Below are 13,064 nucleotides of genomic sequence, written 5' to 3'. Positions count from 1 at the left end.
AGTGACAGGAAGCCATGCCAAGCACTTCGGGCTGCTCTGTCTTGATAGAACTTGGCTTTGGCCCCTTTGGGTAGATAGGGACAGGTCAGGTGTCCTTACAACAGACCAGACACCTGTACTCAGAGCAGCACTCTCAGCACTACAAGATCACAAGTCCCCCCAGCATTCATCAGAGGACTGATTCTACAAGGCAAACCTGACACTGAGTTCCAGGGAGGCAGCCTCTCTCAGGAAAGGGGCCTGTAGACTGTCTCACATGAGTGAAGCACAAAAGAAAGAAGAAAATAGTAAAAACAAAACAAAACAAAACGAAAAACAAAACCAGGGAGTCGGGCGGTAGTGCAGCAGGTTAAACGCACGTGGCACAAAGCGCAAGGACCAGCTAAGGACCCGGGTTTAAGCCCCTGGCTCCCCACCTTCAGGGGAGTCACTTCACAGGCGGTGAAGCAGGTCTGCAGGTGTCTATCTTTCTCTCCCCTTCTCTGTCTTCCCCTCTTTTCTCCATTTCTCTCTGTCCTATCCAACAACAATAATAACTACAATAAAAAAAACAAGGGCAACAAAAGGGAATAAATAAATAAATAAATATTTTTAAAAACCCTAGCCCACTGACTGCTGCTGGAAATACACAGTTTAGACTCCATGGAAAATGGTATGGAGACTACTAAAAAAAAAAAAAAAACTCACCTGGGAGGGTGCTTGCTTGTTCATACATACAAGCCAGGCTCAAGCTCCTGGCACCACATGGGAGTACTGTGTCGATGGGGAAGCTTTGGTGCTCTGGGGTCTCTCTCTTTCTTTCTTCCTGTTTTTTTTTTTTTTTTTTTTTTTTGCCTCCAGGGTTATTGCTGGGGTTGGATGCCTACACTGCTTCTGGAGGCTATTTTTTTCCCTTTTGTTGGTTGCCCTTGTTTATCATTGTTGTTGTTACTATTGTCCTCGTTGTTGGATAGGACAGAGAGAAATGGAGAGAGGAGGGGAAGACAGAGATGGGGAGAGAAAGACAGACACCTGCAGACCTGCTTCACCGCCTGAGGCGACTCCCCTGTAGGTGGGGAGCTGGGGGCTCGAACCAGGATTCTTACACTGGTCTTTGCACTTTGCGCTATGTGTGCTTAACCCAGTGCATTACCACCCAACCCCTCTCACTCTCGTTCTGTCTGAAATAGGGCCAGAGCTGTCAAGCACTGGCCATGACAAAGAGAAAAAGGAAAAAAAAAAAAGCTGAAAGGAGAAATCTCACATGATCTAGTTATTTCACTACTGCATATTTACCCAAAGAAGTAAAAAGCACTAATTTGAAGATATGCACATATATCTTCAAGCATTATTATTTGTAATAATAACTTGTAATAGCTGCGAACTGGGAACAACCAGAGTGCCAGTTAATTGAATGAAGAAGCTGTGGCCTTTATACATAACAGAAGACTACTCCTGCCATCTGCAACCACTCGGGTGGACCTGTACTATATGACGGTAAGTGAAATAAGTCAGGCTGAGAAAGACAAAGACTGTGACTCCACACATAGGTCGTTCACAAAGAAAATAAGTGAGCTTAAAATGAAAATAATCTTTTACACTAAGATCACCTGAGTGGCTGCAACTTCTAGTAGCAAACCTAATGCAGTCTGTACAGATACTGACTTTCCTTTCTGGCCCAGGAGGTGGAGCACCATTACACTATCTCCCTGGCCCAATAAATAAATCATTAATACATTATTTTTAATTCATTTTGGATAGAGATAGAAATTGAGAGGTAGGGAGAAATAGGGAGAGAGAGAGAGAAAGAGAACTTGCAGCACTGCTTCACAGTGACTAGTGAAGCTTCTTTCCTACAGGTAGGGGCCGGGGGCTTGACCCTAGGTCCTTATGTACTGTTATGTGTATGCTCTACCAGAGGTGTCACAGCTGAGTCCCCTAGATATTTTTTTATTTAATGTTTTCAGATAAAATTCATGCTGGTCTACAGGCTCTTTTCCATGGTTTTTCACGGGTTCATGAGAAAGGTAGGGAGCGAGGCAGGATGCTAAGAAGAAACTGAAGACTGAGACTAGCATTAGACCCTGCTCCTGACCAGACCTTTCTCTCTTACTTAACAAATGCCTCAGGCATCCATAAGTAATGGATGCAACCATTGTAACAGCAAAGCCAGATGCAGCTCTACCCCTCTCTAGACTGGCCCAACTGGCCACATTAAGAACCTGACCATATGCTCAAATTCTGGTATAAAACCTGTTTACAGGAGTCGGGTGGTAGCACAGCAGGTTAAGTGCATGTGGCACAAAGCACAAGGACCAACGGCAAGATCCCGGTTCGAGCCCCCAGCTCCCCACCTGTAGGGGAGTCGCTTCACTTGTTGTTATTGATGTCGTTGTTGTTGGATAGGACAGAGAGAAATGTAGAGAGGAGGGGAAGACAGAGGGGGAGAGAAAGACAGACACCTGCAGACCTGCTTCACCGCCTGTGAAGCGACTCCCCTGCAGGTGGGAAGGGGGGGAGTGGGCGGCTCAAACCCGGATCCTCACGCCGCAGGTCCCTGCGCTTAACCCGCTGCACTACCGCCCGATTCCCTTCCACTCTATATCTATTTGAATTTAAAAGAAAGGAAGGAGGCTGGGCAGTGCGCAGCGGATTAAGTGCACATGGCCAGAGCATAAGGACCTGCGTGAGGATCCTGGCTCGAGCCTCCAGCGACCCCCCCCCACACACACACAGTCTTTCCCTCCTCTCTGGATTTCTCTCTGTCCTATCCAACAACAATAACGGCAATAATAAAAATAAACAACAAGGGCAACAAAAGGAAAAAATAGCATACAGGAGCAGTAGATTCGTAGTGCAGGCAGAGTTTCAGCATTAACCCTGGAAGCAAAAAAAAAAAAAAAAGTAAAGAGGAAAAGTCTACAAGGAGCAGTGGAATTGCATGTGTGCAAGGCCCCAGAGCAAAACCCAAAATTATCAAGTACATAAGAAAGCGAAAAATAACCCACAAGGCAATCAAAGACTCAGATGTTGGAACTATCAGACCTGGCTTAAAGCAATTCTGGTTGGCTGAGCTATCTGTGAAGGGTATCGCTGCAGGCAGGAATGAATGGAGAAGTTACTAATGAGGTGAGGGGATGGTTTGGGGCGGGGAGAAAGTGGAAGTTGTAGAAACAAACTGCAACTAAGGTGAGGAATTTCTCGACCAGGTTCATCTGTAGATTCACCATAGCAGAGCAGTGAATCAGTGACCTTAACTAATGATCTTCAAGAGAAGTGATCCCACTTGAAATGCAAAGAAAAGCAAGGATTCAAAGAGAGAAGATTTGAAAACGGTCACCTATGTGGGGCAACCTGGCGTGGGTGTAAGCAGGGTTGTAGGAGCAGAGGAGGGAATAGGGGAGTCAAAGCCCAGGCTGGAAGGAAGGGGAGAATCAAAGTCCCCAGCTGTTACAGATTTACCATCGTGTTGGTAGCTGGTCTTGTTGGACCTGATTGCGTTTCTATTGGAAAAAGCTGAGAGCCACAGAGGGCTGAACCCAGAGCAGTGAGGAGAGGTCCGGAGCCGAAGGGAAGAGAAGCAGCCAGAGAGGAGGTTTTGGGAAATACATATATATATATTTTAATTTGGAGGAAAGAAAACCATAGCTCTGGAGAACTAGAGCAATGTGGTTTGCCAGGGAGAGGATGAGAATGTTTAAGAAGGATATATATCCTCCAAGAGGGTTTGGTCCTGAGCGAGTGACTTCCCTATTAGAGTTTGGGGAGGCTTCTTTAAGAACTGTTGAGAGTTAAGTTAAATTATGTTGCCAGCTCGAATCCATCAGTCTCTCCTCTACGACACAGACTGCAACCAGCTCCTCCAGGGAGCACATACTGCGGGCTCTGCGGGGAAGGGGAGTTCCCGGTGGACACCTCACATCCCCTGCAGGTCTGTGGTCTCTCGCTCCTCCCAGCTGAGCACCTCGACAAAAGTTCCATTTGTTTTGGTTACAACAAACCAAGCTGGACTTAACCCAGTATTACCAAATCACTGCCTCTGCAGACCCTGCTAGAGGCGTGTGTCCAGGTCCTGCTGTGCTGCCTCGCCAGTGTGGCCCCGTGGAGTCTTGGCCCTCCGACCCTCAACCCAACCGTGAGTCAGCAACTTTTCCTACTCGACTACTCTTGCGGTCTGTGGTTGAAAGAAGGCGGCTTGCCTGCCAACTTCTGGAGCTCAGCTTAACAAATGTGACTCTAACAAATGCTCAGCTAGAGTTTGGGGGGATGAACTGTCTCTTGTACTTTGCTTACAAAAAAAAAAAAAAAAGATTACGGTTTCTGTGCCAAGGGGGACCTTGCTTGATCCTCTGGGAGGCGGTCAATTCCCAGAGGAGGAGCTCTCTTTATTCCTACATCTGACAGGTGAGGAGCAAAGTCTTAGAGAAACTTGGTCCGAATTTCACAGCTTGTGAAGAGCAGGGGATGTGGCTCCAGCTTGTGGAGTCCACAAGCAGTGTGTTGAGCCACTTTGAGAGGCATTAATGGTAAAAGCCAGCGCTTGCTGATGTTTTGTTGTTGCGTGTCCTCAGTGATTTGGATTGCTTTTCTGATTCTTTTGGGGGGGGTGGTGGTGGTGGGTGCTATGTGTGTCAGACCAGTTTTTCTTTATTCGGACTTGAGCTATTCCCAGACAGCTTACACCTGTGAGAATACCACTTGGGAGTCAGGCGATGTTACAGTTTACCTGGAAGAGTCCACATTTAACCATGCATGAGGAACCAGATTCAAGCCCCTGACACCACATGGGAGCATCATACACAGCACCAGAGAAAGCTCCATGAGTGCTCTCTCTCTCTCTCTCTCTCTCTCTCTCTCTCTTTTCCTATAAATACATAAATTAATTTATTATTTATTTATGTTGTCACTGCTGGGCCTTCACCACTCCTGGACTACTTCTTCAGGTAGAAAGAGAGACACAGATGAAGAGTAAAAAGAGGCGGTAGCACCTAAACTTCCATCAGCAATAGGGGGACACTACTGAGTCTGGGACACTCATGTGGCAAAGTAACACATGACTCAAACTATTTTTCTGGCCCTTTATCTGAAATTTATAATGGAAAGGAGAAAAAAAAATTGAATTTCCACTGGGAACAATGGGATTGTGCATTCGCAAAGACCCAGAAGAGAGGAAAAAAAAATACTCTCAGGGTGAAAATGGTTAGGATGGAAATGGAGAGGTTTTCCTGAGTGTGGGGCAACTGGGAAGCTGATGAGGGTGTTGGGAGAGTGCAGAGGTGGGCAGAAGAGGGAGGGCTGCCATCTGAGTGACAGGTGCTCATGGAACCCAGCTTGTGCTTGTGGCTCTGATGCTATAGAGCACAAGCCTTGCCATGCAGACAGCCCAAGTTTGAGTCCAGGCACCACATGCAAGTTCCAAAGCACCAGGGGAAACTCTGGTGCTGTGGAGTATCTCTTACTGTTTCTGTGCCTGCTTGAATAAAAAAATAAAAAAGTCTACCAGGAACAGTGAAATTATACATTCATGAGGCCCTGGCTCTGCAAAAAATAAGAAAGAAAGAAAGAAAGAAAGAAAGAAAGAAAGAAAGAAAAGAAAAGTCAATGGCAGAATTTTCCACCATATTAAATTAAAACAACAACAAATATGCAGGGGCCAGGTGGTGGTGCACCTAGTTGAGTGCACATGTTACAGTGCGCAAGGACCCTGCTTCAAGTCCCTAGTCCCCACCTACAGGAATGAAGCCTCACAAATGGTGAAGCAGTGCCACAGGTCTCTCTCTCCCCCACCCCCACCCACATACATATTCCCCTTCCCTCGCAATTTCTCTCAGTCTCTACCCAACAAATAAATACATTTTAAAAAGCATGCAGTTTGAACTATAGGCATGTAAGTACACACACACACACACACACACACACACACACACACACAATCCACTGCTCCTGAAGGTCATTTTACCCGTTTTTGTTGCCCTTGTTGTTGTTATTGGATAGGACAGAGAGAAATGGAGAGAGGAGGGGAAGATAGACAGGATGAGAGAAAGACAGACACCTGCTTGTGAAGCGACTCCCCTGCAAGTGGGGAGCTGGGGGCTCCAACCCATCCTTACACTGGTCCTTGTATTTGGCACCATGTGCACTTAACCAGCTGTGCCACTGCCCACCACCCCAAGCTCCTCTTTAAGTTAATAATATCTCAGGTGGCCCTCAAAGATATATACTCAAACTCTTAGAGTGTTTTGTCTTTCCTGAATAATTTCCTATATCCTCAGAGAACTGCCAATGGATATTTTTCTCTAGAGAATCATTTAAAAAAATAAACACGGGAGTCGGGCTGTAGCGCAGTGGGTTAAGCGCAGGTGGCGGTTCGAACCCCGGCTCCCCACCTGCAGGGGAGTCGCTTCACAGGCGGTGAAGCAGGTCTGCAGGTGTCTATCTTTCTCTCCTCCTCTCTGTCTTCCCCTCCTCTCTCCATTTCTCTCTGTCCTATCCAACAACGACAACAACAATAATAATAACTACAACAATAAAAAACAACAAGGGCAACAAAAGGGAATAAATAAATAAAATAAATATTTAAAAAAAACAAAAAAATAAACACATGATTTACATGAATTTATTGATAATGTATATATCTGCTTTCAGTTTAGGGAAACTGTGTTTGAGAAAGTCCTTATCACCAATAATATCCTTGGGAGTGCCTCCAAGTTGGGTAAGGTGGTAAATGATTTCTTCTTCTGACAAGCCTTCATTAATGAAAATCCGGGTCTTGGACTGGAAACATGAACAACACAGAATGCACTTACACAGAAATGGACACTCCCTATGGGAAGTCATAGTCAAGGCTCAAAAGTGATCTTCTGGAGCCAGAAACTAACTCACCCAGTGGAGCATATGCTTTGATGTCCATGAGGTCCTGGGTTTGAACCCTGGCAACATACAGGAGCACTATGGGCAGCACCAGGGAAGCCCCGTGGATGGTGGAGTGGTGCTCTAGTATCAATCAATTTATCTGTCTATCTATCATCTATCTATCCCTTGTTCTCTCTAAAATAAGGGAAAAGTTGGCTCAGGGTTACTAGTTAGCAGAAGCATCATTTCATACACAAGACTACAGCACCACGTAAAGAAGCTCTCCTGTTCCTTTTTCTCCTTCTCCCTCTCCTTATTCTTCTTCACCACTTCCGACCAACTTTCTTTCAGATGGAAAGGAGAACACAGAGGGAAGAGCACTACAGCACAGAAGCTTCCCCAGTGCAGTGGAGACTGGGCCCCAACTTGGGTTGTACACATGTTAAAACCAGAAGTGAGCTATTTTGCTGGCTCTATTTTTTTAAAGAATATATATATATATATAGTATAAATAAATAAAATACTAAAAAATTTGCCACCAGGGCTATCACTGGGGCTCAGTGCCAGCACTACAAATCCACTAAGAGCATATTTTTAAATAGCAAAGGGGGTGGGGCCATAAGTGGTGCATCAGGTTAAATGCACATAGTACTAAGCACAAGGACCTGTGCAAGGATCCTGGTTTGAACCCACCTGCAGGGGGGTCATTGCTTCACAAGCAGTGAAGCAGGTCTACAGGTATTTATATTTCTCTCTCCCTCTCTATCTCCCTGTCTTCTCTCAATTTCTCTGTCCTAGCCCATAAAATTGAGGGGGGGGGAAAGGCTTCCAGGAGCAGTGGATTGGCAGTATAGGCACCAAGTCCCAGAGATAACCCTGAGGGCAAAACAAAACAAAACAAAAAAACCCAGAAAGCAAAGAGGAAGGGCCAGGCATTGGTGTACCTGGTTACGCACACAGTACTCTGCACAAAGATCTGGACATGGACCTGGGTTCGAGCCCCTGCTCCCCACCTGCAGCAGGGACATTTCATGAACAGTGAAGCAGGTCTACAGGTCTCTCTATCTCTATCTCTCCATCTCTCCCTCCCCTCTTAGTTTCTCTTTGTCCTATCAAATGAAAAGAAAAAAAAAAAAAAGGCTACCAGAAGCAGTGGGTTCATATTCAAAATAATGTTTACCAGTCATCCCAGTGTTGAATGCCACATTGCTGGCACTCTGCACTTTGAATTGCAGTTAAGCTCCTTTTGGAAGGGAAAGGGAGAAGTGGACAGGACCGGGAGCAGCAACTGCACCCTCACCCCCAACCTTCCAGTGGTTCAGACATGTTGACATCTCTGTCCCCACTGGAGATTTTGAAGGTCTTGCCTGGCTCTAAGCCAATAACTGTGCTGAAAGTAGGCTTAGCTTCCCAGCTGGCTTCCTTTGAAGACCAATGCTTCTGATTCTCATTAGCTCAACGACTCTGGCTGGGATGGTGCAGGCACTGACCAGGGGCTCGTTCAAGTGCATTGCAGGGAACAGGAGAGGTGATGGTACTGAAATGAGACTAAGGACTTTTTTCAGCTCATCCAATAGGAATACCTGCCATTGTTCCCCTGCAGGAGCCAAATCCCCCAGCTAGAAAAAAAAGGACCTAAGATCCCCTCAGCTCCAATTCCTTTCCTTCCTCTCCTCCACGCTCCCCAATGAAGGCAAAATGACTCACATGAGGAGGTGTTATACTTGACACAAAGAGATGCATAGGTTCTTCCTGATGTTTTTCTTTCAGGCGGAGTGCAGTCAGAAAAGCAACATATGCTCCCATACTAAATTTGGGAACAAGAAATAGCTCGTTGTAACCCAGTAAAAGTCCATGGTAATAAGTTTGATAGCAAGTACAGCAGTGATCTTGAGATAGAAGTGTTTAAGTTTAATAATCACTCTTACTTGTAAAAATATCTCTTCAGTGGTTTATGGCACCGTCAAAAGTGTTTTAAGGCATTCTAGCTGATTCAATCAAACTTCATACTAACTTTTACAATGTCTTTTTTAATGATTAATAGTGGGCTACAACGTTGTAAGATTACAATGTATAGTTCCAGTCAACATGTTCTTTTTTTTTTTTTCCTGGAGGACATTTTTCCCATTTTGTTGCCCTTGTTGTAGTCGTTATTGTTATTGTTATATCTCTCGTTGTTGGATAGGACAGAGAGAAATTGAGAGAGGAGAAGAGAAAGATAGACACCTGCAGACTTGCTTCACCACAAGCAACGCAGGGGACCTGGTGTAATGACCAACAACCACTTGCGGTGTGACACTCCCTGCAGGTGGGAAGCCAGGGCTCCAATCGTTTTTCTTTCTAGGATGGTAAATATGGACAGATTTACTATGTATATTCAACAGCCCTTTTGAGGTTTCAATGTCTTTTCAAAGTTTAGGCAGCCATTACCATGGCAAGAGCCCAGATTCAAGTCCTGCTCCCCACCAGCAGGGCTTCACAAGCAGTGAAGCAAGTCTGCAGGTTCGTTTTCTCTCTCCCACTCTCCCTCCCCTCTCCTCTCAATTTCTCTGTCCTATCAAATAAAATAGAAAGGAGGAAAAAGGGAGGGCCGGGTGGTGGTCCATCTGGTTGAGCACACGTTACAATGCATAAGGACTTGGGTTCTAGTCCCACACCCCCCACCTGCAGGGGGAAAGCTTTGCAAATGGTGAAACAGTGCTACAGGCTATCTCCCCCTACCCTCTCAATTTCTGGCTGTCTCTATCCAATAAATAAATATATTTGACAAATTATAAAAAAGAAAGAAAAAAAATGGCACCAGGAGCCATGGATTCATAGTGATGGCACCAAGCCCCAGCAACAACAACAACAATAAAATAATGAGTGTAGGAGGCAGGTCAAGGAGATGGATAGAAGGACTATGCTAGGCTTTCATGTCTGAGGCCTCAGAGGTAGCAGGCTCACTCCCCAGCACCACTTTAGGCAGGAACTAAGCACTACTCTGTGTTTGCCTTTCTCTCTCTCCCTCCCTCCCCTTCCACCCCCTTCCTTCCTCCCTTCCCTTCCCTTCCCTTCCCTTCCCTTCCCTTCCCTTCCCTTCCCTTCCCTTCCCTTCCCTTCCCTTCCCTTCCCTTCCCTTCCCTTACCCTCCCCTCCCCTCCCCTCCCCTCTCCCCTCCCCTCCCCTCCCCTCCCCTCCCCTCCTCTCCTCTCCTCTCCTCTCCTCTCCTCTCCCTCTGTCTCTATTTGAAATTAAAAGGGGAAAAGTCTGCCATCACTGTAATCTTTTTTAAAAAAAGTTTTACTTAAAAATTTTTTTTAGATCTTTATTTATTTTGAATAGAGACAGAGAGAAATTGTGAGGGGAGGGTGAAATAGTGCAGGAAAGAGACAGAGAGACACCTGCAGACCTGCTTCACCACTTGTGAAGCTTTCCCCCTGCAGGTGAGGACTAAGGGCTTGAACCCGGATCCTTGCACACTGTAATGTGCGTGCTTAACTAGGTGCGCCACTGCCTGGCCCCCGTACATAATCTTACCATCTTAAAACCTACTATTCATCACAAATAAAAAGGGAAAAAATAAAGTATGCCAAGAGTAGTGGAATCATGCAGACTCAAAGGCCAGTGGGCTGGGTGGAGAAAGAAGAGTACTGACATCTGTGTTGGGGAGGTGTGGAAATGTACTCCTGTGACAACAGTCCTGTAAAGCAGCATTTCCTCAATAAAGTGCTGTTGCTGTTGGAAAACAAAACCAGAAAATCCCAAAGCACCCATCTCCTCAAGCCTAAAGAACAACATTCTCCAAGGGTTTGTGAGTGAAGAAATGCCCCCAATTGTCTTTTAAAACAGTAAGTTACCTGTGGCCAAAAAATGCATATGGTTTATCCTGGAGGACTGGCAGCAAAGCACTAACTATTTCATCAACTATCTGGTGGATGTCACGTGGGAAAGGTTCTTCAAGCCGATTTTCTCTGCCTGCAAGCCTGATGGAGAGAACTGAGAGCACCAGTGAATGCAAGGGGCAGGGGGTGAGGGGTGGGGAGGGCGTGTGCCATGTGGTGATCTAGCCTGTACTCACAGGAGCTTAGAGATCCCTGTTCAAGCCCCCGGCTCCCCACCTGCAGGGGGTTGCTTCACAGGTGGTGAAGCAGGTCTGCAGGTGTCTGTCTTTCTCTCCCCTCTCTGTCTCCCCTCCTCTCTTGATTTCTGTCTATCATGTCCAACAACAACAACATCAATGGGAACAATAACAAGAATGACAACAAAATGGGGAAAAATGGCCTCCAGGAACAGTGGATTCATGGTGCAGGCCCAAGCCCCAGCAATAACCCTGGAGGCAAAAAATAATAATAATAATTTTTTAAAAAGTTCTAGCAGGTTGGAGAAGACAGAATATTGATTAATTTAGAAGTCTGTCATGCTTGATGCTCTGAGGTCCCAGGTTCAATCCCTAGTACTACCACAAGTCAGTACTGACAATGCTCTTGTGTCTTTCTCTCTGTCTCTCCCTCCTCCTCTGTATATGTCCCTGTTTTCTTCTAGAAATTTTGTGATTTTTAGGTATAATACATACTTCTATAGTTCCTTTCAAGTTAATTTGTTGTGAGTGTATAGAATACATGTGGAAATCAAAATTCCCAACACAATGTATTGAAGAGATTGCCTTTTCTCCATTGGGAATTCTTAACTTCCTTGTCAAATACTAGTCAGCTATTTTGTTCCATTGGCTTATATGCAACCCACATTGAAAACCCTGGCTCCACACTGAGAGCACTGTAGCACCAAGCTCTAGCACTATGCTTTCTCTCTCTCTCCCTCCCCTACCACCACCCGCTACAGCCAGCCCTGAATAGTGAAGCCCTGGCAAAAGCAAAAAGAATCAGCTGACCTAGAAGCAATGAAGTTGCCCATGTTCAATGTCTCTGCACTGCAAATATATATGTATGTGTGTGTATGTATATGTATATATTACTGAGAGCAAGAACACTCAGGAAAATCTTCATAGTATGACATATTTGTAATGATGCATTTCTGTGAAGTCAGAAGAATGTTAAATGTTCACAGCTCTTGGCTGAGTTCAGTATTTGAGAAGGCTGAAATGAGAGACAGTAAAATCAACTGGGGATACAAGAAGATGTAGATTTGAATGTTTTATTCTTGAGGGGGAGCAGTGGACCTATTTAAATTTGTGGTGTTATTTTTGCACATTTTATATACCAAAGCACTTAAATGATCATTTAGAGGAAATAGCCTTTTTGTTTTTGTTTTTGGCTTGTTTTTGGTTCTCACCAAGGCTTCACTGTCCTGGGCTGACTTTTCTGAATAGAGAGAGACAGAAATACAGAGAGAGGAAGAGACACCCAGCACTGAAACCTCCTCCCATATGGCAGGGCCAGCCCCCAGCCTGGGTACCTGCATGGCAAAACAGGCACACTATCCAGATGAGTTGTGCTGCTGGTCTAGAACAGCCTTTAATGGTGTATACTGAACCATCAGCTGTTGGCTAAAAACTTTGCATGCAAAAATCACTACTGCCAATGATTTCTTGTATGTACACTCAAGTGGCAGACTCTCTTCCTTCAGTGAGTGCATCTCTTTGGAGACCTAATATCAGAGTACTGGGGAGCAAGGGAGAAAGAAAGAAAGGCTTGGTGGTGGACCAGGAGATGGTGCTTTTTAAAAAAATTGCCACTAGGGTGATTATTGGGACTCAGTGCCTGCATGATGAATCCACTGCTCCTGATGACCTTCCCCCCCCCCCTCTCCTTTTCTCTCTTCTCCTTTTCTTTTGATAGGACAGAGGGAAATTGAGAGGGAAAGGAGAGATAGGGGTAGAGAAAGAGAAATACCTACATTACTGTGTTCCCACTCATGAAGTTTCTCCTGGTGCAGGTGGCTTAAACCTGGGTCCTTGCTCAACTGAATGTGCCGTCTCCCAGTCCTAAGTGTAGGACTCTTAACTATGAAGCCCTGAGTTTAAAACCTGGACTTGCATGTCTTTCATGCAAAGGAAGGAAGGGAGAGAAGGAGGGAGAGGCTCAGCAAGCATGAGGCTGCAGAGAAGAATAGGACTCCAGGGGAGAAAAAGGTACATTTGTGTAAGAAGAAACATCTCTTGAAAGCATTATGATGAAAATTAATAAGGAAAGGGCAGAAGATAGAAGTCTCAAATAATATAATACTAGAGAATTAGAAGAGTGGCCAGGTGGTGGTGCACCTGGTTAAGCACACACATGACAGTGCATAGGGAC

At 45.4% G+C, this 13,064-nt stretch overlaps 1 protein-coding gene across 3 annotated transcripts in view; it reads right to left on the bottom strand.

The window, feature by feature from the left end:
• The window catches only part of OLAH (oleoyl-ACP hydrolase), a 38,076-nt gene that overhangs the window by 2,010 nt on the left and 23,002 nt on the right, over window positions 1–13,064 (bottom strand). For all 3 annotated transcript variants that reach the window (XM_060192216.1, XM_060192214.1, XM_060192215.1), the window contains 2 exons: window positions 8,539–8,638; window positions 6,590–6,753 (listed from right to left, as the gene is read on the bottom strand). In XM_060192216.1, coding sequence (XP_060048199.1) covers window positions 6,590–6,753; window positions 8,539–8,638 — 264 coding nt within the window. The remainder of the gene's footprint in view (window positions 1–6,589; window positions 6,754–8,538; window positions 8,639–13,064) is intronic.

This window comes from Erinaceus europaeus, chromosome 6, assembly GCF_950295315.1.
Source record: "Erinaceus europaeus chromosome 6, mEriEur2.1, whole genome shotgun sequence".
Classification (NCBI taxonomy): domain Eukaryota; kingdom Metazoa; phylum Chordata; class Mammalia; order Eulipotyphla; family Erinaceidae; genus Erinaceus; species Erinaceus europaeus.
Note: the sequence above shows the minus strand (reverse complement) of the source record. Positions and strands in the feature narration are given on the sequence as shown.